The 23,758-nt window shown below is 48.1% G+C and overlaps 1 protein-coding gene across 18 annotated transcripts; it reads left to right on the plus strand.

The window, feature by feature from the left end:
* Nucleotides 1-380: 380 nt before the first annotated feature.
* On the plus strand, nt 381-23,497 carry LOC112832807 (uncharacterized). 18 transcript variants are annotated; one of them, XR_003210470.2, is made up of 7 exons: nt 612-738; nt 1,136-2,322; nt 2,503-2,701; nt 4,777-4,823; nt 7,537-7,567; nt 11,655-17,796; nt 19,034-23,497. XR_003210470.2 is itself a non-coding variant. In XM_073877287.1 (5 exons), the coding sequence occupies exons 1-4, from the start codon at nt 2,172-2,174 to the stop codon at nt 10,667-10,669; spliced, it is 456 nt and encodes a 151-aa protein (XP_073733388.1). In that variant the 5' UTR covers nt 2,085-2,171; the 3' UTR covers nt 10,670-10,695; nt 11,085-11,249. The 18 variants fall into 18 exon arrangements, 6 of the variants coding, with proteins under 6 accessions (XP_025739393.1, XP_073733386.1, XP_073733388.1 ...); XR_003210471.2 differs by lacking the exons at nt 11,655-17,796; nt 19,034-23,497 and adding an exon at nt 10,423-11,249 and having other exon boundaries at nt 385-738; XR_003210472.2 differs by lacking the exons at nt 11,655-17,796; nt 19,034-23,497 and adding an exon at nt 10,595-11,249 and having other exon boundaries at nt 385-738.
* Nucleotides 23,498-23,758: the final 261 nt, after the last annotated feature.

The raw sequence follows: 23,758 nt of genomic DNA on the forward strand, positions 1-23,758 counted from the left end.
TTCTTTCTTTACTGTGGGTTATAATCTGTTACTATAATTAATTAATTATACCATTTTATTTTGAAATAATTACAGATTCCCAGGAAGTTGCAAAGATGGCAAGTCCCATGGGCCCTTCACCCAGTCTCTGGATGGTTGTATCTTACATCACTATAGTGCAATGTCAAAACCAGAAACTGACACTGGGGCAATGTCTATGAATACTGAATTCTTGTAATCACTGCAGTAAAGATACAGAACCACTCTATCACCACAAAGATCTCCCCTGTGCCATTCTCTCATAGTTACATCTCACCTTCCGCCACCATCCTTAATCCCCGGCGACCACTAATTTGTTCTCCATGTCTGTACATTTTTCATTTCCAGAGTGTTCTATAAATGGAATGTTCTATACACGGATTGGGTTTCTTCACTCTGCATACTGTCCTTGAGATCCACCCACATTGTGTGTAGCGACATTTCATTCATTTCCACGGCTGAGCAGTATTCATGGTGTGGACACACCAAGTTCGTTTAACCATTTGCCCGTTGAAGACACGTTGGCCGCTTCTGGTTTGCGGCTATTGCACATAAAGCTGTCCCGAGCAGTCATGCCCAGGCTTTGTGTTTTCATTTCTCAGAGCTAAGCGCCCAGGAGTGCAAGTGCCAGGTGATATGCTGGGTGTACGTTTAGACTTTCAAGAGGTCGCCAGATTTCTCTAGAGCGGAGGCGCCACTCCACATTCCCATTGGCACCGGGTGAGGGATCCATCTCCCTGTGTCCTCGCCAACATTTGTATTGTCGCTATTAAATTTTGTATTAGCATTCTGGTGAGGAGGCAGCGATATCTCATTGCGGCTTTAATTTGCATTTCCTTAATGGCTAATGATATTGACTGTTGCTGCAGGTGCTTACTTGCCATCCGTCTGTCTTTAGTGAAATGTCTCTTCATGTCTTTTGCCCACTTTCCAGTGGGATTGTTTTCTTTCTTGCTGTTGAGTTTTGAGAATTCTTTATACATTCTAGATATAAGTCTTTTGTCAGATACGTGGTTTGCAAATATTTCTCCCTCGTTATCTGTTCTCATGCCCAAATTGTCCTTGTTGATTTTTAAAAGCAAGTTATCATGAACTCATCTGACAAACTGTTTTCTAGGCCCTACCATCTGCTGGGCGCTTGTCTGGGAGCTGCAGATAAGACAGATAAGGTAGGGACATCTCTCATGGGGTACTCACAGGCCAGTGTTGGTGTGGAGTAGAGAAAAAAAAAAAAAACAACGGATCACTTCAGCCACAGCACAGCCAATGGTGTAAAAAGGCATGGATGTGGTGTGCAGTAACACAGGGGCGTGGAACACCGGCCAAGGAATGTGGGAGAGTCGGAAGGACAAGTCTCCTCCTGAGTGGCAGACAATGGACCCCGGGCATTCCGAGCAGAAGCAAGAGAGCTCATGCAGATGTGGTTGAGTAATTCAGAGCTCAGGGCGGCCGAGCTAGGAGGCCAGAGGGCACTGTGGGATGCTTTGGGGAATTCCTTGGAGTTGGGTTGGCATCTCGCAAGGTACTCCCTGGTCATGTAACCATGCACTAGATACTAACTTACCTCAGGCCCAATTTTCTTACAGGCAAAAGGAGTTTCGTAAGTGCCTACCTCCCAGACCCCAGCAGGATTAGAAATAATACACATAACACATCCAGAACAGTGCCAGGGAGATAGAATTAGACGCTTCATAAACACTAGCCATGGAAAATTCTTTTGGAAAAACAAAGGAAGTTTGAAGATTGGCTTGCAGGAGGGAACTCCACCAAAGTCCTGCCCCTTCCCGAGGGTCTCTCCCTGGGGCCCATCCCTCCTTGGTTCGTCCTGCCTGAGGGAAGGGGCGAACCTCCTCCCATCTACCTCAGGCCCATCTCCCTGGACCTGGGACCGTACCCTTGCATCTCCCTGGTACCAGGACGATCAACACGGATTCAGACATGCTTTTGGTTCCTTTCCAGCAGTGCTTACACCCCCCTGGGCCACCAGGCGATCACCAGGCCTTTCTCTCTGAGCCCCCTTTCCTAGGAGAGTTGTTTCTTATCACTGCCTTCACTTCCTCTCCTCCCGCCCCTTCACTCAGTGTGGTCTGGCTCCCTGCCCCCACCCCAGGGACTTCCCTGGTCAAGATCATCGTGGCCTCTGTGACACCAACATGATTCACTCTCTCTCACCCGATTTCCCTGCAGCGTTCGAGAAGGTTGACCACTTCCTCCTTCTGGAGACATTCTTCAGAGGCTTTCAGAGGTGGTGCCCATGCAGGACTTTTCCCGGGGTCCTTGGGGGAGCCTCTTCTGAACTCCTCGGTAGGTTCTGAACCCACTTCTAAGGAGAGGTATCCCCAGGGTTCATCCCTCAGCTCTTTGTCCTTCTCACTCAACATGCTTGCTCCTCTTCCTGGTCCGTCCCTGAGCCCCATCCATGCCTTCTGGTAGCTTCTTCAGCTGGAGGGGTGTGTCCTCAGGTCTCTATTTTCCCACCCTCAGGCCTCTCTCCTGAACCCCAGACCCCTGGATCCAACTGTCTATTGAATATCTATCTACACCTCGAACTCAACGTGAGTGAAGTCAAGTCCCCCCCGAACCCTCCCCAGACCAGCTCCCCCTCCCCAGATGCCATCTTCCAGAGAACAGCACCACCATCTTCCAACAGTCAAGAACAGGATGGGAAAACAATGTTGGAGAGGTGAGTGATAAGTTCAGTGTCCCCTTATGCACCAGGGGAAACTGAGGCAGAGATGCCAGGGAGCCGCTGTCAATGTGTGGCTGGAGTTGGGGAGAAGGATCAGGGAAGGAGATGGGATTTGATGATGTTCTAGCTGAGCCAGGGACAGAGCCACAGGCCCAGCCCCTTTACCAGGACCCCCCCCCCTCCCGGGGCGTGCTTGCAGGCTCTAGGCTTGAGAGTCGAGAGCGAGAGCGTAATGATCTGCAAGGGCAGAGAAGGAAGGAAGAAGAGGTTCTGCTTGATTAAGCAAGGGGAAAGGAGAGAGCCAAAGGAGAGGGAACTGGGAGGCTGCAAGTAAAAGTAGCTACAGGGGAGGGGGGGATGGGGAGGTACAGGAGGAAAGGCTAAAACAAGAAGTGAACTTGACGCGTTAATGTGGTTTGGAGAGACTGAACTACCCGCCACCTCACTGTGAGTCTGTGAATTTGCTCTTCCTGCCTTAATCTGAGAAGGTGGGGGCCAGGAGCAGAGGGAGTCCTAATGACAACACTGAGAGAAACAACAACAACAAATAAATAGATGAAAACAGCCTCTGACAGGTATAGAGTGGAGAAGGAACATTTGTTAGGCAAACGAACAAAAATACAGGCAACTGTCTGTCTTGATTGACACTCAACAAACACTAATTGAGAACACACTAGTGCTTAGCACTTGAGATACTTACCACATTTTATCTTCACTGCCATCATGTGCAGTGTGTTTTTATCCCCATTTTACAGTTGAGGAAACAGACTCAGAAAGATTACTCAACTTGTCTGTGGTCACCCAGTTAAGAGTGTTGACAGCGTCTGATTCTGATGCCCGTGCTTTTTAGTTGTTTTGTCAATTATTTGTGTTCGTTTTTCTTAAAGTTAAAGTTTACAACCATGCAGTTTAAAAAGTTAACTAGTTCTACAAAGTTTATTAAAGAAAACAGCATTCACCAACACCCCTCTTTCATAGACGAGCCCTTGCAACTTTTTAAATGATTTCGTCTAATACTTACCTTCATAACTCTGTATTACATGCTTGCATTACTATTTCTTGATATTTCTATTTTAGGCATTATTGATTGATTTCATTATGGAACAGTGGGTTTTAGCTCTTCTCCTCATACGCATACACCTGATACACATGTGCACATCTCCTAGTCTCTGTCTCCCAGTTTAGTCATATAGTTAATTTACTTAGATCAATAGTCAGTGCTATCATTATTATGATGAAATAACTACTACTACTTAGAACTGATTCGTGTACCAAACTAAGATTCCTTTCTCTTTCCTGACACCTTTTGTGGGGTTTTTTTGGAGTTGATATTTGCTATTGTTTTTCCTGTTGCTTGCAGTTTCCTATTAATTTATTCATTCAACATTCAAAATGGCCATTCGTTTTCTGAAGAGTTAGACATATCCATACACATTCATTTTTGTATTTGTTTCATTTTCCATGAGCAGTGTTTCATGGGGTTTTCTTATCTTCTCCAGTTGAGACTGGCTACCATCTCTGCCTGGGTCATGACTGTCATCCTGGGCTCTCCCATAATCATCATTTGGGGGTTCCCTTTGCATCTATATCTGTTCCATGTTTTCCTCTTTCTTAGTCCACCTCCCCTCCATTTTGGTTGATATCTCCATTCATCAGTCCTTTTCTGATCAAAATGTACTGGAGTAAAATTTTAAACTCTGTGGATCTTTCTTCTTGGGCTACTCTTTTCCCTCAAAGAAGAGACTTCCAGTGTCTTGTGTGGGCAGTGTAAATCCAGATGCAGCTTACTGGGAGCAACTGAGAGAAGTTGGCCATTCCCTCAACATAGAGCATACAAATGTTCTCCTGTTCCCTGTTTTCAGCGCAGACCTCCATCCTCAGCTGTGCCTCACACACCTCATCCTGGTGCAGACATTCCCTCTTATCGCCAGGCTTTGGTCATGGGAAGAAATAGATGGTTGCCTAGCTGTGAGGATCAGAGGGAAGGATCTGGAGTTCTAACTGCCTTTGGGTAAATTGCCTTCACTCAGTAATTTCTATTTTGACCCCCTCTCTTCACTTGCTTCCAGGAGTACCTGATGCTGCCAGTTCCTGAGGCTTTTGAGGGTTTTACTGTGTAAGTTGACTTGGTTCTTAGCTTTTCCTAATACCAGCTTAGGAGTACTTGATATTTCTCCTGCTAAGGTGGTTATCACTTCTCTACCTGCTTTCCAGCTTCCAAAATTTTGTGACTCTTCTCTCTTGTTTTCCTCATTTTTATGGGTTTGTGTCTTTAAGATGCTTGCTTGTGTTCAGTCTCTATCTTTACCTAGGAATCCAAGGCCATTTCTCCCTATACACAAGTATCTAGTGTTCAGAGTGGGCGGGTCTTGTATACATGAGTCACTTCTCAGTCTCAAAAGTTTCTCAGAGAGAAAGGAAATGAGCTTCTTGGTGTGAAATCAACATATTTCCCACACAGGAGTCAAGACACCTGAAACCTAGACTGACTTGCTCATTACCTTCCTGGGCAGCCTCAAGCAAGTCATCTCACCATTTTTGCTAAATCTGTGTTCCCATCAGTTAAGCAATTCAAATGCCACCTGCAACCCTGCATGAAGATAATGAGAATCAAATGAGATGATGGGAGACACAGCTCTCTGCCCTGTTTTGGGCACCACACAGATAGCTGAGATTAACATTCCTGGTCTCTAATTCAGGAAGCACCTAGTAGGTACCTGGGCTAGGTCCTCAGGATTCAGAGATAAGAAAGCAGGTTCTTTTCCTGGAACAACTCATGGCACAGCAGAGGATGCAGAAGAACAAAAAAAAGGGGGGGGGATTGCAGCATAGTGGGATAAGAAAGGCTGCTGGTAGTAGGTGAATGCACAGCAGAGGGAGACCAACACTGCTCACTGACTTGGAGGTCAGAGGAGAGCTTCATTAGGGACTAAGAAGAATTGCACCAGTCAGAGAAGAAGAAGGTGTCTAAGACAAAAGGACTAGGATGAGCAAAGGAAAGGAAGCAAGAGCAGAGAGCTGCAAGTTCGTGGGGCTGGGAGCTATGTGGCTGGATTAGGGCTGGCTTGTGCCTGCCATCTACGCTGTGCTCTTTCTCCGTGATCCAGAGATGGGGTTGACCCTGGCCAGTGGCATGGTTGAATCTGCTTGAGGGAAGGTCGTTTCTGGCAGTGAGATGAAGGGTAGCTTAAAGAAAGGCCAGTTGAGCTCAGAGGTATATCAAGATGCTGTTGCCATAGTCCAGCAGGAGAGTGATGTGACCTCAAGGCAGGCAGGAGCTGGGGAGATGGACAGGGGACTGTGGGCTTCAAGAGATATTTAAGAGGCCAAATCATCAGGACTTGGTAATCAACTGAGAAATATAGGGGATGAGAAAGGTTTAGTAGTCTCAGCTGACTTGGGCATCCAGCTCTGGTGGCTGGCTGGCCAGTGGGGCTGTTCTCCAAGCTACATGGGTAAAGGAGGAAGAACAGGTTTCCATGTGGACATTTGGAGTGTCACAGGTCTTCATAACACAAGAGGGGATGACAATGAGGGAGTTGCAAGTGTGCGTCAGGAGAAAGGCTAGAGATAGCAGCCACCTGGGCATCAGTCATTCAAACATACCCACCACCATCACCACCACCATCACCACCCTCACCATCATTATCACTACCACCCTTGTCATGACCATCAACTCCATCACCATCACCACCCACCACCTTCATTACCATCAGCTCCACCATCATCACCATCACCACCATCACCATCATTATCACCACCACCTTCATCATGACCATCAACTCCATCACCATCACCATCACCACCCACCACCTTCATGACCATCAGCTCCACCATCATCACCATCACCACCATCACCATCACCACCCTCACCATCATTATCACCACCACCTTTGTCATGACCATCAACTCCACCACCATTGTCACCATCACCACTACATCATCACCACCATCACCATCACTCCCACCACCATCACTGTCACCCCCACCACCATCACCACTGCCCCACCACCATCCTGATCTTTGAAGATTCGTTCCATTACCCCATCTTCCCAGAAATTATTATCTCTTCCAGGACAGGAATCACTGGGGCCCATGCCTGCTGGTGGCAGATATTCAAAAACTATGAATATTATAGTCAACTAGTGACAGGTGGACATTAGTGTCAGAAAAACAGAGTCATTGGCTCCTTGCTCACCTCATCCAGCCCGCCCAGGGTGTCATTTGAGTGGTTTGTGCATCTACCCTCAGCCAAGCCCTGTGTCGGCAAAGACTGAAATCTGCCATCAACTCAGACACATAGACTGGGCCAGGGCCCACCTTCTCAGAGTGGCAAGACTATTGTGCTTCCCCTGCCTCTTTAATCAGTTGGTACCCAGAACAGAAGTCTCCCACTCAGCTATCTGTCCCTCGCCACACTTTTACCCCCTCAGTGCTCTGAACTTGCATCCCCCAGAGAAATCCTCCTTTCTCCACTTCCCACCAGCCCTGCCCTGGACTTCCAGATATCTTGCTGCATAATCTGCTGCTCCCCTCCAGCTTCATCTGGCACCTGGCTGTCCACTGAGGCTACCTCCTCGCACGTGGTCCTCCTATGCAAGGCACCTTAGCGGCGGTGTGTTTGTGTAGTGAGTTCCTGGGTCCTCCTAAAGATTCTCTCAGATGCCCCTAGCCAGAATCATACCTCATCTAATAGAAGCATGTTCTCACTTCCCTTTTGGAGTTAGGCATCAACACGCACTAGCTGTGTGACCATGGGCAAGCCAATGACTTCTCTGAGTCTCAGTTTCTTCATCTGTAAAATGGGAATAATACCTCCTCCTTTTTAGGGCTATCATTGACCTCGATGACATAGCAAAGGTAAGTCAGCTGGGACATTGTGTGACACATCCTAAGTGTTGGATACATTTTCATTGCCTGTTTATTTCCCTAACCCACAGCCTATCACCTCCAGGTTTCATTTTTACTATTGTTATTTATGGTCTTGTCTAATCTATCCTTATCAGGCACTACATAAGAGCAAAGTGTGCCTCCCATATGCTTTCAAATCTCCCATAGCTCTGTAGCCATGATAGGCGCTCCATAAATGTTGGCTAAATGACTGATTGATGCAGGGGCTGTTCAGCAGGTGCACATCCTTGCTCATTTGTGCGTTAACCTTAAAGAAATGAGAAGGCACCTCTCAGATCTTTTTGTGCATTCTCCAACCAAATGGCACCGGCATGGGGGATATCTGTACACTGCTCCCATGGAGTTGTGCAGATCTAGCAGGGCTGGCCAGATTATAAACTGTGTCAATTACTCAGACGACGCGCTGTTTCCATTGGGCCCATAAATGGGTCTGCACTAATCAGGGGAGGTTTCCCAGAGAAGCTGAGATGAGACCAGCAGTCCTCCTTCAGGCTGCACCTTAGAATCGCTTGGGGGCTTTAAAGACCCAATGTCTACAGGCCACACCCAGGCCAATTAAATTAAGACCTCTTGGGGTGGGAGCCAGACATGAGCAATTTTTATAGTTCTCAGGTGACTTGTGCAGCTGAGTTCGAAACCGTCTGGGTTAGAAGCTGGTTTGGGAAGACTGGGGGAACAGGGGGGTCTGCCGCTGTTGGCCCTGGAGGGGTGATGCAGTTGCCCGGGGGGGGTCACTCCCCTTCTCACCCCTGTGGCCTGTATTCTCCTTTACTGTTTTTTCCCCCCTCTCACCTCCAGTTTACTTTCCCCGCCGACGAGACGGAACATTTCCTTCCAGCCCCTGCATTAATAACACCATGTATCCCCCGGGAGATTAGGAGCCTCTCTGTGTTCAGAGCCCCCTCGCTCATCAAAGGCCGAGGGCGTGGGGAGGGGATGGGCAGGATTTACACGGGTAACTCCAATTAAGACAAATGTCAGCTCCCTCTCTGCAGGCTGCTGGGGCTCGAGCCCAGCCGTGGAGCGGAGGCTTGGTGCGGGAGAGCAAGACTGTTTTGCTGTAACTGTCAGGCTCTGACAGAAGCAGCCAGAAGGAAGCAAAAGGAGAGCATGAGCAGGAGGGCAGTCCTGGCGCAGAGACCCTGCTGGGAGGCGGCTCACAGACCCTACCTCCCCAGCATCGTCCCTGGGCCAGGGCGCTGCTTTGGAGACACAGTGGGGCTGCAGGCCCATCCTGGGGGGTAACCCTTTGAAGCCTCTTCAAGGCACCCCAGGATTGGCTGTTTGTTTCCCTGAGGCTCCTCCAGGACCCCTACCCACTGGAGGGAAGAGCCCCTCCTATGCAAAGTGCGGTCACCTGGGAGATGGCTAGAAATGCAGAGTCTCAGGCCCAGCCAGTCCTCCGGATCAGAACCTGCAGGTTAACAAGAGCCCCCAGCAACTGGGACACACAGTAAAGGTGGTGAATCTAGACTCCAGGGTAAGACAAAGCTGAGCATGATGAGGACAGGGAGATGCTGTGCGGTCGGGGAGTCTAGGCCTGGCTCTACCCAAGACCTTCCAGATCGCCTTGGCCAGGTCATTTTGGCACCCAATTTCCCAGTCTGTACAACGGAGAGAAGGATGCCTCCATGGGAGATGAGCAACTCATGGAGATGTAGGTCATTATAGTGATGGAGGTACAAAAAATAGCGAGCATGTATTAGGTACATAAGACGTTCCTGGACTGTGCTAATGAATTACAGAAATGACTCACCTCCCCAATTTCACCCAAGCACTATTATTACCCCCATGTACAAATGGGGAAATGGTGGCCCAGGAAGGTAAAATAAATAGTAGACTCAAGTTTATACAGGCAGTAAGGGCTGGAACACACTGGAACCCATATATGCTTAAGCATCATGCATTCACTGACGCTTTTCCCCCACCAAGGACCACCGCCTACCCCTGCTCTCCCAAAGGCAAAGAAAGCTTTTCTCTCCTGGGTATCACTGGGCTGCCTCCAAGTGGTAGGGATCCCACTGAATTCACCCTATTACCAGCCAGACAGCTGGGTCCCAAGCTCTGCGAGATCCCCCGTGGCCTTGATCCTGGTCACAGCACTCAAGTGAGTGATGGGCAGGATGCTGTCCTGTCTTGGCTTCCTCTCTTTCTCACAGAACTTCTTGGGTCAAAAGAGAATAACCGTGTGACTTCTCTGAAAGCTGCCAAAACAGAGCCATGGTTACAGTGGAGCTTAGAATCAAGAGACCAGGGTTCAAAGTCTAATTCCGCTATTTCTTGTGGCCCCAGGCAATTCACTGGATCTCTGTGGGCCTCAGTTTATGCCTCTGTGAAATGGGACTAATAAAACCTGGCTTCCTAGCTCTGTTGAAAAGATGACCTATGGTTCGTTCAGAGGCTCTGGCACAATGTCTGGCACCTAGTAGGCACCCAATAAGGGGAAACTTCTCTTTATCATCAGCAGGGGCAGCGGCAAACTCTTCCCTACAAGGGAACCCTGTGGATAAAAATAGAAAGGTTCTGGTACCAAGGATATCGAAGAGGTGTTAGCTTGAGCTCATTGAGCCAGCAGGCTGTCCTGAGCCTGGGGCGCTCAGCCGTGTGCCCACGGCCGTGTCTGGGTGTGGAGTGGGCATGGGGTTTCGGAAAGCCTTACAACCAGTGGCCACCCAGTTAGCACAACACCAGAAAGCTGCCCAATTATCTGGAGAAACAGAAATTGTTGGGGTTTTATTTAAACCACTCACGATAGGAAGTACTTCTAGAATTTTGCTTTCACTTTTCTCTGTGACCTTGAATAGAGAGCCCTAAGCCTTTCCATGGCGACTTTCAGTCACACATATGAGCTGTGCTGTGTGCCCCATGTTGTGATCCAGGATGCCCTTGGGGTCCCTGGACTGAGTGCAGAGCCCCGCACCACCACAGGTGGCCAATAACAGATCGACCCCCACTCTGCCCTTGCTGTGCTGACAGTGGGGGTGCCTGTTAAAACGGAAACATCTGAGCGGGAAACACGGAAAGACATCGTGGTCCATGACCTTCGAGTGAGAATTGATTTCTTGGATTAACAGCAGGTATTTGGCACGGCCCCAACGTGGGAGTGGGTCTCAGCTTGAGAAGCAATGAGACAGGACTTGGCTTTGGGGCTGCGTCAGGTGCAGACAGACGGGGACTCAGACCATCTCTGTGGATTTGGTAGTTTAGGAGGGGCCACGGTTAGGATGGCTGAGGGGTGAACTCCCCTTGTCATCACCGAGAACACTCCGGGATCCAGGGGCAGGAAAGGAGTGTGTGCAAGTGGGTACACAGAGCAAAGGCTTCATTGCTGATGGAGGGCCACGAGCCCTGCTTCCCCCAAGATAGCATCCCCATTGCTCAGCCTCATACCCGAAGTCCCCTCTTGCTCTATATGGCAGCCTGTGTCTCTGTCTCTATTTTTATCTATACAAATCGCCTTTTTAAGCCAACAGTTCATATGAAGAGATGGGAAGCATGTGCATCAAATCTGCAGATGACTCAACGCTGGAGGGGATGAGAGAATTAAGGTTCAAGATGAGCTCGACAGTCGAGAATGCTGGGTCAAAAGCAACCAGATGAAATTTAACATCAATAAATCTAATGTCTTGAATGCTGTTTCCAAAAATCAATTGCACAAGAACAGGATGAGGGAGACCTGGCCTGACTGCAACTCACATAAAAAAGATGAGGAGGTTTTAGTCTGCCTCAAGTTCAACATGAGCCAGTAGAGTGGGGAGGGCAAGGGAACGTGCCACAACATCCTAATGCTTCTGCTGCATTAACCCTTAGTGATGGGGGCGCAGGGGTGGGAGAGTGGGGGCTGCCGAATGGCTGTGTCAGAGAGCGGACAGTGACAAGAACAAATACTTTACTGAGGACTCAGGACACGGAGGGGTGGACTGGCTCGCCCACGTTCACACAGCCAGTGGGTGGTGGATCCATGCCCTTGACCGCTCCACCCCACCGCCTCTCTGTTAGACAACACCTTGTCTACTTTCTCTTCCCCATTTTACAGATGAGGAGACAGGACCGGAAGTGTGAGCACGATTTGTCCACAGTCACCCAGTGCGTGAACTGCAGACTCACCCCTCCTGGGAGCCTCTCTTCAGGACTCTCTTCCTCCACCCCTCCACCGTGCTGGGTGGCTGACAACCCGGCAGGGTGGCTGAAGGTTTACTCTTAAGGAACCAGAGCCCGTGTCAAATTTTGTGTGGCACTTATCCCACAAGGGGGTCCACCCTACTTTGCCTATCAGACAGTATAATGCTCAAGATTTAGCTTTTTCTTTGTCCCCCGGAGTCCCATTTGAGGTTAACAATGACCACGCTTAATTGAACCACAGCGGGATATTTACACTGCAGAGAGCAGGAGACCCTATACCAATGTCCCTGTTTGTGTGTTTTTTTTTTTTTAAACTTGTTTTCCTGTGCCACTGCGCATGGCCACACCACGGGCCTCTACGTCTTTCTCATCTGCCACGATTCACCAGGCTTTCACATTAATCGAGACATAAGCTGAGTGTCCGGTGTGTGCCAGGCACACAACTGGGCCTTTCGCATGGATCATGTCAGCTAAACTTTGCGACAACGCCGCAACGGAGGTTATGACTCTCCTCATCTTACAACGAGGAAGTTGGCTTGATAGGGTGACCAACCCCACCACTGTGCCTGGGACTAAAGGGTCTCCCAGGACATGGAAACTGGCATTTCAAATCTGGCCAGTCTTGGACAAACAGGGACAGTTTGGTCACCATGGGCTTAGAGAAGTTAGCTACCTTGCCCGAAGTCCCACAGCTAGAGAGTGGCTGCGTAAAGATTTAAAATCAAGTTTCCCTGAAACCAAATGCATCTTGGTAGAAATGAACGCAAAATAAGAATCCATAGACTCTGGCCAGTTCTCTCCCCTCTGCTTCAGACTCTTGGAAGACTTGCTTTGCTTATTTCCTCATTTTCAGTCCGTGTCAGAAAACCAAGTTCCCACATATATGAAACAAGGAGAGGAGTATCTACTTCCTAGGGTTGTTCTGGGCGTGGAGTGTTTACAAAGAACAAGAACAGTACCCAGTGTGGCAGGAGTTCAAGAAAACGGCATTCCTTTCCTTTTACCTTGATTTCACTGCCTGGTGAGCTACGCTGAGTTTTAGGGATGAGAAATGAGTGGCGCAGGGCTCCGATCATAGTAAGAAACTCAGCCGACCACAGTGGTGAGGGGCCCACAAGGGAGGTCCCCCAAGCAATGAAGGAAGGAACCAAGGAAGAAGGGACAGTGGAAGGCAGACAGGGAGGCTCACTCCCAGCCTTCAAAAGGCTATCATGGGAAGGAAGATACTCAAGCCTCAAGGCCTGTCCAGCACCAGAGGCAAAGTTACTGGGAGGCAATTCTGGCTGGCTGTCAGAACTTGGCAATGAGCAGATCAATGGAAGAAGCTTTCTCAGAGGGTGATGAGAGATTGGGTGACCATCTGCCAGGGGATTCTGCAAAGAGCATCCCCACAGTGCATGGGATGCTGGGCTAGATGAGCACTCAGCTGTCTCCACCCCTGGGACCCTCCAGCAGACGCTGGCTCTCTTCCCTACAACTGTAAATATTTGTGCATTCCCAAGTTATAAAGTGGAGCTCTTGGCTTACAAAGGTCAGGACGAAAGGCTTGTTTGGGGAACAGTTTGCTTAGTGTTTCTTTAGGCTGTGTTTCCAAGACTTCTTGTCATCTGTGTTTAGAGTGGACACAAGCTGCAGGATTTTTTTTTTTCCCGGTAGGGGGAGAATTGTTCAATAGGAAGGGATGCAAATGGAGATCATTCAAGAATGCGGAAGCCAACCGGAAAGTCAAGAACACTTCTCTGTGGCTGTGGCAGTTTGTTAGATCAGCAGACAGGCTCCCACCCTGCCCCTCCTGGTGTAGGTTCAGCCTTGGGGTCTTTTATCCCAGTGCAGAGGGCTTCCTGGTAGGAGTGGGAGGGATTACCCCACTCAGGGCAGTGAGACAACACCCCTGGGGTTTGGTCCATCACCTGTTTTATGGAGATGGGAAGATGGAGGAGGGCAGGGAGGGTTATGGGGTAAGTCTGGATTTGATGCTTCTAGCTGGGTGCCACTGAGTTTCAGCTATTTCCCCAGGATCTGGGACAGGGTTGGGGGGGGGCGATGATAAGATCACTCGGTGCTTGAACTTTGGGAAGGAGTCTTAGTTCCGGTGAGGATCCCAGCATCCTTTTGATCATTGTCTCTTTCCCTCACACTCGGGCTCCTCTACCATGTTGTCATCCTCCTAAAAACACAGATCTGAGCTGGTCACTTTTCCATACTTCTCAAAGGAGCCCCTCCCCACTGTCCACAAACATGCCCTCCTTCCTCACAACCATGCCCTTTCCCTTGGCCTAGAATCTTCTACCCTTCTCATGGTGCTTTAGCTTCCATCTGCAAATAGGGCTAAAAATATCTGTCTCATAAGCTTGTTGTGGGGATTCAATGAGTTAAGAGAGGCAGAGCCTTTAGAATAGCACCTGGCATTTCGGAATAGATGTTTCTGTCCTTACTTTATTATGATGGCCAACTCCTACTCACCCTGCAAGACCCTGGGTCACCTGCTCTGTGAAGCCTTCCTTGTCCTACCCAGACAAAGCTTTGCTTTTCGTTGGCTTTCAGTGTTTGTTTTTTGCTGTTTATTTTGGGGTTCCATGACACTTACATATTTACTTCTCAGGATATTTTTGTTGTAATTATTGGCCCATGTACTGGTCTCTTCCACAAGATGGGGGGCTCTTTGGAATTGGCGGGAGCTTGTTGTATCCAACTCTATACTTACCGACTAGTACAGTCTCTGGCACCTGGCAAGGGCCTCAAAAAATTGTTGTTGCCCAAATGAATGGAAGGATGAAGAAATTAGAAAAACTGTCTGGTGGTCCTGAGAACACCACCCCCCGGGGGTGCTTATTAAGATGATATTGTTTCAACCTCAAGAGACCCTCCTCCACTCTGCATCCCCATGCCCTTCTCCCCTCTCCTCCCCACGCTGTTGGACAGACATCTCTTTTTCCCACTTCCCTCAAACGTTCTGGATTGGAAAATAGCAATCGTTTAGGAAAATGGGTAATTACCAAGGGCTCAATCACAGAAAACATAGAACTCATGGAGTCCTAGTGAAATGTCAAGGATTTGATTAGAGCAAGCCCAGTCCCCGGTGACCTGAAGAAAATATGATCTGTTTGTCCTAGAGGGGGAAGAAGGATCACTCTTTATTTACAAACCAGCCTGGCTAATCCCTTCTGACAATATGGGAAGTCATTCTGCTCTGCTGAAGCATTATTTCAGGGCTCCCTTAAGGAAGAACTATCTTCTACTCAATTAAAGCAAAGCCTGAACTTGCTCTGACCCCGTCATTGCTTGGCCAGGAAAGCAGGCTCGTCTCCTTCCAGTGGGGTGGCTGCCCGGGCTTTGGACCGGCCTCTTTTTCATCAGGATGTCTCGAGCATTTATTGGGGTGAGAAACAGGGGAGTGGAAACCATCCCTCTCCTGCTCCCTTCAGCCTGGCCCAGGCTTGGGTGCAAGGAGAGGAAGGGGGCGCTGCAAAATGAAATGAGTGGTGCATCCCAGCACAGCGGCCCCTCGGGGCCACCCCTGCCCGCCCAGTTCCGTCTGGGGGCCCAGCAGTCAGGATCGGTGAACAGCCCCCCAGTGGCCCCACGAGGCCCCCAAAAGGCTTTTAAGCCCCCACCTGTCTCACAGGAGAACTCAGCTTCCCCTGTCCTGTTCTATGTAGGTCAGCGCCTCCAACTTAGAACCTGCCTGCCAAGTCCTGCCTCTGTCTGCAGGAACGAGCCCTATCGTTATTTAATGGAGACCAAACCAAGATGCATGATCTCACTGGAAAAGCACACACTCGGAGAACCTCACCTCCCCCTCTCCCAAGCTCCACCAACTCCTGGGGAATCCGGAGGGAGAGGGCTTGGCCAGGCTGACTGCTATAGGAAGGGGTACATTAGCTGAAATCTTCTGCAGAGGAAAGTGTAATTTTCTTTCTGCTCTTCTCAATTACAAAATAATAAGATTGCTAAAAATCCAATAGTATGAATGTCAATATTGGCAGGGACAGCCACAGGAAATTTAATTGCACAATGCGTACCAGTTAAAGATGGTATGAGCTCTTCTCGGCTTTTCTTAATTCTAATTATGATGAAATTTACTGATCTTACAGACTCACAAACAGAGGCTTGTCACCAGGCCAGGAAGGGGTCCGAACAATGCTGGCTTCCTTTGCTGAGTCCCTGGCCTTTCCTCCTCCCTAAACATCATCTCTGATTGGGGCTTTTAGCTGGTTGTGAACATCAGCTCTTCAGTTTCTTTGCCATGTCAGAGGACCAGATGTTTTTTATTTGAGAGCAAATTGACACATTAAATTACACTGTGCAAACATTAAAGCCAGCCGCGGGTAAACAGGCCGAGATTCATTGAATTTTACGGGTCACAATAATGTTTATGTAATTTAACAAATTCCTGCCCCGCTGCTGAGTCTATCCAAGGAGTATTAATTTAAGAAACATGGGACCTGCCCAGAAGCTCGCCATCGCCATCCACCCCACCTCTGCCTCTCAGAAACTCGCCAGGTTCTGATGTGGACACGAGAACTCCCCGCACGGAGTGGGGAACCACTGCTAGGTCTCTGTCTTCACGACGTCCCCTATCTGTCCACAAATACGTAGGAAATACTCTTTGGCACTGGACATCTGTTGGGTTTGCCTGTCCAGGATCCACGCATCTCTTCTGTTGATAACAGCCCTGGGACCTTCTGTCTCATTCCCGGATTCCAAGGCCCCTTTGGGGCAGAACCCACTCCAGCGCCCTACAAATGGGCCCTTGACCCAGGCCTGGCCAATCAGATGATTTCATCCAGCCCCTGGCTGATGATTGGCTCAGCCATGGGAAACGTCATCAAACCCAGGCCAATGAGCATCGGCCCCCGCCCTGGCGCAGAAACAGGCAGAACCTGGCGCTCTCTTTCCACAGGTCTTGGTAAGTGGCAACGTGGAAATCGGGAGTTGCTGGGCACCGTTTGCCCCCCGTTGGGAAGAGGCGGCCTGGGAATTAGGCCCACACAGAAGGAAGTAAAAATGCAGAAGGGCAAATTCCCATGAGATTTTCTGAGCCCCTGGATCCAGCTATGTACAGCTGGGTTTTTTGGTTATGTGAGCTGATACATTGCACTTTCTCGGTTAAGTGAGGTTGAGTTGAATTTCTGACGCTTGCACAAAAGGGTCTTGCTCAATGAGCCAAGAAATGACCCCATACAACTCTGTGGGACCAGGACCCCACCCCAACTTTTTCCGCAACACTGGCCTCAGCCCCCATGGGTTCTCCTCTCATCCCTGATTCGCTAGTGCTTTCCTTGGATGCCCTCCGTCCTCCACTCCAGTCAGGCTGGTTTCTTCCTCAGCGTGCCCTGCTTTTCTCTCCTCCCTGCTTTCCCTTATTCTCCTCTTATTGCCTGTAGTGTCATTCCCCCCCCCCCCCCCCCCCCCATCTATCTGTCCATCCTTCCAGGGCAGGCTGAATTCTCCTCTGGAGGAGGAAGCCCCCTTCCCTGAGCTCCTGGAGGGCCTCACCTCTTGGCCCTTAAGTATACGAATTAAAAAACTTTGCGTAACATTGAACTGCTTCTTGTATTGTGTGGTTGTTTCTTCTCTCTCATTTCTTCATAGCCTAAAAACTTCCTGGTACAGTGCTGGGCACATGAACTAAAAGATTATTGGTATTTGAAAGTATATTAGGGGGTTTAAAGATCACCCTGGCCCCACAATTTACAATTGAAGAAACTGAGGCCCAGAGAGTTGAATTGACTTGCCCAAGGTCACACAGCTAGTTTATGGCCAGACCGGAAGTGAAATTCATGCTGCATATTCTTTCCACAACACCAAGCCCCATCAATTTGGTTGATTTATTTTCCGGTTAAGTATATGTATAGCTTAAATTGGGTTGGCATCTTACCATCTATTAATGGTACTGAGTCAGCAATGAGAACAAAGAATAACGGGCTTTACCCAATCAAAAGATCTCGTTTCAACTTCCAGCTGGGCTGTGTGAACTTGGACAAGTCCCTTCATGTCACAAGCTCATTTTCACCACGGCAAAAAGGAGGGTCTTGACCTCGGTGTGCGGGCAAGTAAGTTTTATTTGTGAGACATCTTCCATTGATTGGTGGGGTCACCTGTGATGCTGTGTGGGAAAGATCTGAAGGGGCATCTGGGCTTGGTAGGAGAGAAGGCTATGACCTATTAGCCCTGGCTCTCTCAAGGTCAGGAGCAAGGGTCAAGGCATGTCAGCGGGCACAACAGATACTTGCTCTTCCTGAACTAGATGATTTTGAGGTCCCTTCCTATTCTGTCACTCTAGGTCATTTCTGTCCTGGTGAAAATGCAAATACAGAGCTCATGTCCATGTTCAGGGTCTCCACTGTCATGTTCTGTCACCTTTCTGTGTAGCCTTCATGATACCATGAAACCTCTGGACTCAGGAATCCACACTTCCACTCCCCCAAAAATTCACTTGGGCCCTACCTTAGATCAACCGAGCAACTGAAATTTGGGTTAACATGGTGGCTCTAGTGTGGATTGGGTCAAGTGTGGAGAAAGTCATGAAGTCATGAGAGGGGCTGATAGTCCGGGAACTCTGGGGGTCTGAGAAATCTACTTCCAGTTGTGCAGTGTTTGGGAGCTGGCAATACGCATCCTCCCAACATCCAAGGACCTGGAGTAAAGGAACCCCACAATTCTGGTATGGGCTCCCCTGGAGGGCCAGGGTCCCAGAAGCAGGGGTCCCCTGGGAGGATCTTATTTGTCCATTCCCTCCCTTCAGAGGAGACGTGCAGATGGTCCAATTTCTGATGTGTCAGAGAAGCACCCAGCTAGAAGGCTCACACTCTGTCCTGTTTCCGAAGGTCTGGTTTTTCCCTAGGGCCCTTCCTTCCTCACTTTACCTTTCAAGTGGACATAGCAGTCCTAGTACAGCAAGGTGGTGAGGAAACAGTCCACTGAAATAATCTCTGTAAAGTGCCTGGCAAACGAGGCCTGGCAGGTGCTTGGCAACGTACTTCCCTCGGCTACCCCGAACTCCACTCCCTGCCAGTCTGGGGTTCAGACACTCATTTACCAAGCCTGCCCCTGCTAGGGAGGCAAAGACGAGTAAAACACATAGTACTTGGTTCTTTTTCAGTTGCAGGTGACAGGAATAAAATCCAAAGTAGTTATAGCAAGAAAAAAAGGGGGGGGAATCTCTTGCTCATAGAAGTAATCTCCCTTCAGGCACGGCTGCATCCAGAAATTCCAATGGTGGTATTGGGGCTTAACACACAGGCACACTCTCCCTCCTTATCTCTCAGACTCGCTTTCTCCACCTCACAGGAAAAGATGGGCTATTGGAAGCCCCTCGCAGTTTCGCAAACCCAGAGCCGATGGAAGGAAGGCTTCTGATTGGCCTGACTGGGGCCCTATGCCTGTGATGGAGCTAATCATCACCGTTCGGTAAGATGGGGTGTTCTGATTGGTCAGGCCAGGGTCGTGAGGTCAGGGAAAAGGCAGGATCAGCCCCAGCCAAGCCTCGTGGAAAGAGCTCGCTCTAGGAAGGAAGGCTTCTACCCTCAGGGAAGGGCAGCTGGGCGGACTAAAACCCTAGGCGTCTTGACAGCGTGGCTTCTGAAGACGCGGCGTCTCTTCTTTTAAGAACACGAGTGGGGTACACACTGGGGTCGCCCTGGCCTTCTCCTGGGATTTCCTGCACCGTGAGCCCTCGCGTCCCCCTGGCTGAGCAGAAATGATCACAACTCCTGCTTGGCACCCAGCCCCCGGCAGCCGCCCAGTGCGGGGGCAGCGAGCCAGCGGCGGTGTAACCAGAGGTCTCTGGGTCTCTAGTTTTCTCGGGAGAACATAATAACACGGTGCCGACCGCACAGGCGGTGAACCGGGGCCGGCGGCCGAGGCTTCTGAGGCTCGTGGTTTAGTTCCTGCCAGTGCCAACTCCTTTCTGTCTAACTTTAGAAATCCATGGTTGGCTTGCCTTGCATCAAAGACGTCAAAGTACTCAACTCCAGAGGGTGTGTATTTTTAAAACAACAACAACAAAATCAAAACAAAACCAGAGAGAGAGGGAAAAAAAAAAATCCACTGATCTCTCAGAGTCAAGGAGGCTCAGCACACAGATCCCCGAGCTTCACAGAAATGCCCAGTGACTGTGGTCAGCCCGAATTAAACATATCTACTCTGTTTTTAAAGCTAAAAAAAATTCTAAATGACCTTTAATTAGTAGACCCAGTTCTTTCCTTCCCATCAAAGCCAAGTGTTTCATGCAGAGCTACATTTCCTAAAAAGGCCTGCGGCTGGGAGCTAAGTTCCCTCACCTTGCACGTAGTAATGCCTTGCCAAGGGCAGCCAGCCCTTCCCACTGGCTTTGAGGCTGTGCCGAGTGGGTGCTGGTGTGAGCACAGAGGGGTAAGAGTGTGCCCAGGACAGGAAACTGCAGCTGCAGCTACCGGAGGGCTGTAGTTGCCCAAATCTGACCAATCTGCTCTGCCCTCTTTCTAGCTGGGTGAACTTGAGCAAGTGCCCTCAGCTCTCCGGAGTCAGTTTTCCCATTGATAAAATGGGGCTCCCATTTCCCGGCCAGCCGGACCCTCTACCACAGGATGAAATTGTTGCTAATCTACTGAATGCCCTGATTGCCCGTCCCCTCCCCTCCACTTCTTTTTATTTAAACACTCCTCTCCCTTTTCTCTGTCTTGGTCCATCTTCTCCGTCTCCTCTTCGTTGGGGTCCCTCCTCCCTTGTCCCGTGGGCACCTTGCTCGTCTGGTTTCCAAGCAATGGAGAGCCCAAAGGGGCTGCTGGGACTAGGGAGCAGAGTGAGCTTCCCACAAGGGTGGAATGAATTTGGGTCGGCGTCGGCACTCACTTGGGGACTCCGTTTCTGTATCTTTCCAGGGCATCTGGCCTCCTCACCCCTCTTGGACACAAGGGCTGTAAGAAAGCATTAGTCCTTGTAGATCCAACTGGTGGCACAACCCTCCAGGAAGTTTTCTTCTGCAGTTTACCCAAGTTGGCCAGACAACTTATCCTCTGATTCGGGGGGGTCACACATCATCCCCAGGGAATCATGATTTTTTTCTCAAGGCCATAGCAGTGGAGGGAGAAGGAAGAAGCTTAAAATAACACACACACACACACACACACACACACACACACAAAAGACTAGTGGGGAACACTGATGGGCTCACACAGACTTCAGGATTAATTTATAGATGCTTCTTAAGCTGAAGTGACTCGTTGGGGCAGCTGCGGAGAGGCCGGGCCCACGAGCTCCCAGGGCCCCCAGTCAGCTGAGCCTTTCGTTCCTCAGCTCTGGCTCATGGAGAGAAAAAAAAGCACTGACCTTGACCATGGGACCCAGTGTGATCAAGCCCTCGGCCAGTGCACTTGAGGCTCCTGGAATGTCAGGGTCCTAATGATTTTTTTAAATTCCCTTAGTTGTTTTATTTTGTTTTGTATTTCTATTGAGAAATTTATATACAATGAATGTACCTATCTTTAATGTGCAATTCAATAACTTTTGATAAATGTATTACCATGTCATCCAAGATATAGAACATATCCATTGCCCCAGAAAGTTCTGTTGTCTCCCTTCTAGTTATACCCACCCCAGAGGTATCACTCTTCTGGTTTCTATCACCAACCTGGATGTCACCTATTCTAGAATGTCATACAAAAGGAATCACACTACATTTATCATTTTGTGTATTGTTTCTGTCACTCAATATGTCTGTGAAGTTCCTCTCTCTTGTTGTGCATCGGTAGTGGATTCCGATTTCGACCGAGTCTAGTTCCAGCACATGAACACAGCACCATGTTTTTATCCAGTGCCTCTGCACTGGACTTTTCTGTTTCCAGCTTTTGGCTAGTGTGGATAAAGCTACAATGAGCATTCATGTATAAGTCATTCCTATTTTTTTTTAAGATTTTATTTATTTATTTGAGAGAGAGAGAGAGAGAAAGAGTGAGCACAAGCAAGGGGAGCGGCAGGTAGAGGGAGAAGCAGGCTCCCCACTGAGCAGGGAGCCCAACGCAGGACTCAATCCCAGGACCCTGAGATCATGACCTGAGCTGAAGGCAGACACTTCACCAACGGAGCCGCCCAGGCGCCCCATGTACAAGTCGTTGTGCGGACATATGTTTTCATTCTTCTTGGATAAATACCTAGGAGTGGAATTGCCAGATCATGAGAAGGAAAATACTTAAATTTATCAGAAATTTATAATTGGAGTGGTTTTACCATTTTACACTCTCACCAGCACTGTATGAGGGTTCCAGTTGTTCCTTATCCTCACCAAAATTTCAGGTTGTGGGTCTTTTTAATTTTAGCCATTCTGGTATGTGAGTAATAAATAGTAGCTCATTGGGGTCTTAATTTGTATATGTCTGGTGACTGATGATGTTGAGCACAGTTTCCTGTGCTTATTGGCCATTTGTATATTTCAAAGTCACAAATACTTTCTCCTAGATTTTTTTTCTAAAAACTGTATAGTTTTAACTTTTACCTTTATGACTATAATATACCTCAAGTTAGTGTTTGTGTGTGGTGAGACGTAAGGGTCTAAGTTCATTTTTTACCATATAGTAAACCAGGTGTTTAATATTTGTTGCAAAGACTTTCTTTGCCCCATTGCTTTGGCACCATGGTTGAAATCTATGTGGGTCTACTTGGGGACTCTCCCCTCAGAGGTTCTCTCCTTTTCGGGATTTCTCTCCTTGGCTCCAGCCTAGTCTGTTCCGTTTATCTGTCTTTCTTTATGCCATACCACTCTGTCTTGATTATGTAGCTTTATAGTAAATCTTGAATCAGGTAGTGTAAGTTCTGCAAATGTGTCTTTCTTTTTCAATAATGTTTGGACTATTCTATATCTTTGCTTTTCCATATAAATTCTTTTTTAAAAAGATTTTGTTTGTTTATTTGTTTGTTTGTTTGTCAGAGAGAGAGAGAGCACAAGCACGGGGAGTGGCAGGCAGAGGGAGAAGTAGGCTCCCCGCGGAGCAAGGAACCTGATGGTGGACTTGATCCCGGGACCCTGGGATCATGACCTGAGCCTAAGGCAGACACTTAACCAACTGAGCCCCCAGGCGTCCCCCATATACATTCTTAATGACATGTTTCTTGTCATTTTCTACAGAAACCACTGTTGAGATTCTGACTGGCGTTGTTTTGATGTATAGATAAATTTGGGGAAAAGTGACATATTAACAATATTGAGTTCCATGAACATGGAATATCTCATCATTTATAAGATCCTTTTAAATGTCTTTCAGCAATGTTCTGTCATTTTATGACAAATATTGTTCATATTTTGTTAAGTATATTTCTAAGTATTTGTGTTTGGGGATATTAAAGTAAAAGGACTTTAAAATTCCTTTTTCCAATTATTTTGCTGCTAATATAGAGAACCACAAGAGATTTTTGTATGTAGACCTTGTATTCTACAAACTTGGTAAATTCACTCATTATTTCTAAGAGTTGCTTTGTAGATGCCTTAGGATCTTCTACCTAAAAGTATCATGTTGTCTATAAAGACAGCTTTACTTCTTATGTTTAATCTTAAATGCATTTTAATGCATTTTATTTATTTTTTGTTCAACCTTGTTGTGTTGAGATCTCCAGTACAAAGCTGAATGGAAATGGAAGGTGCAGACATCCTTTGTGTAAGACTGAATTATTTTTTCCTAAAAGGTTTGATGAAATTAATGAGTGACACGATTGATCTCATAATGTGATTGGAGTTTTTCTGTTGGAAGATGTTTATAATAAAGTCAATCTCTTTAATAGATACAAAGCTATTCAATTTTCTGTCTCTTTTTGTGTCATTTTGGTAAGTTGTGTTTTTCAAATAATTTGTCCATTTCATCTAGATTGTAAAACCTGATAGTATAATGTTGTTCATAACATATTCCTATTATCCCTTTAATTTATACCAGACATTGCAGATGACATGTTGCAGAGACTCTGGATTCTGTTATCGTCTTCTGAAGAATATTGATTCTTGTTCTGGCAGGCAGTTAAGTTATTGGATAATCACTATGAACTTGTAGA

This window comes from Callorhinus ursinus, unplaced genomic scaffold, assembly GCF_003265705.2.
Source record: "Callorhinus ursinus isolate GAN/ISIS: 27379988/994484 unplaced genomic scaffold, GSC_fseal_2.0 scaffold25, whole genome shotgun sequence".
NCBI lineage: Eukaryota > Metazoa > Chordata > Mammalia > Carnivora > Otariidae > Callorhinus > Callorhinus ursinus.

Excerpts from the sequence above, each read along its gene's own strand:
- LOC112832807 (XM_025883608.2), top strand. The coding sequence starts at position 2,172 with ATGATTCACTCTCTCTCACCCGATTTCCCTGCAGCGTTCGAGAAGGTT. Across the intron at positions 2,323-2,502 it reads AGCCTCTTCTGAACTCCTCG|GCCTCTCTCCTGAACCCCAG; the intron begins GTAGGTTCTGAA and ends TCCCACCCTCAG. Across the intron at positions 2,702-19,033 it reads GGGAAAACAATGTTGGAGAG|GAAAAGATGGGCTATTGGAA; the intron begins GTGAGTGATAAG and ends TCCACCTCACAG.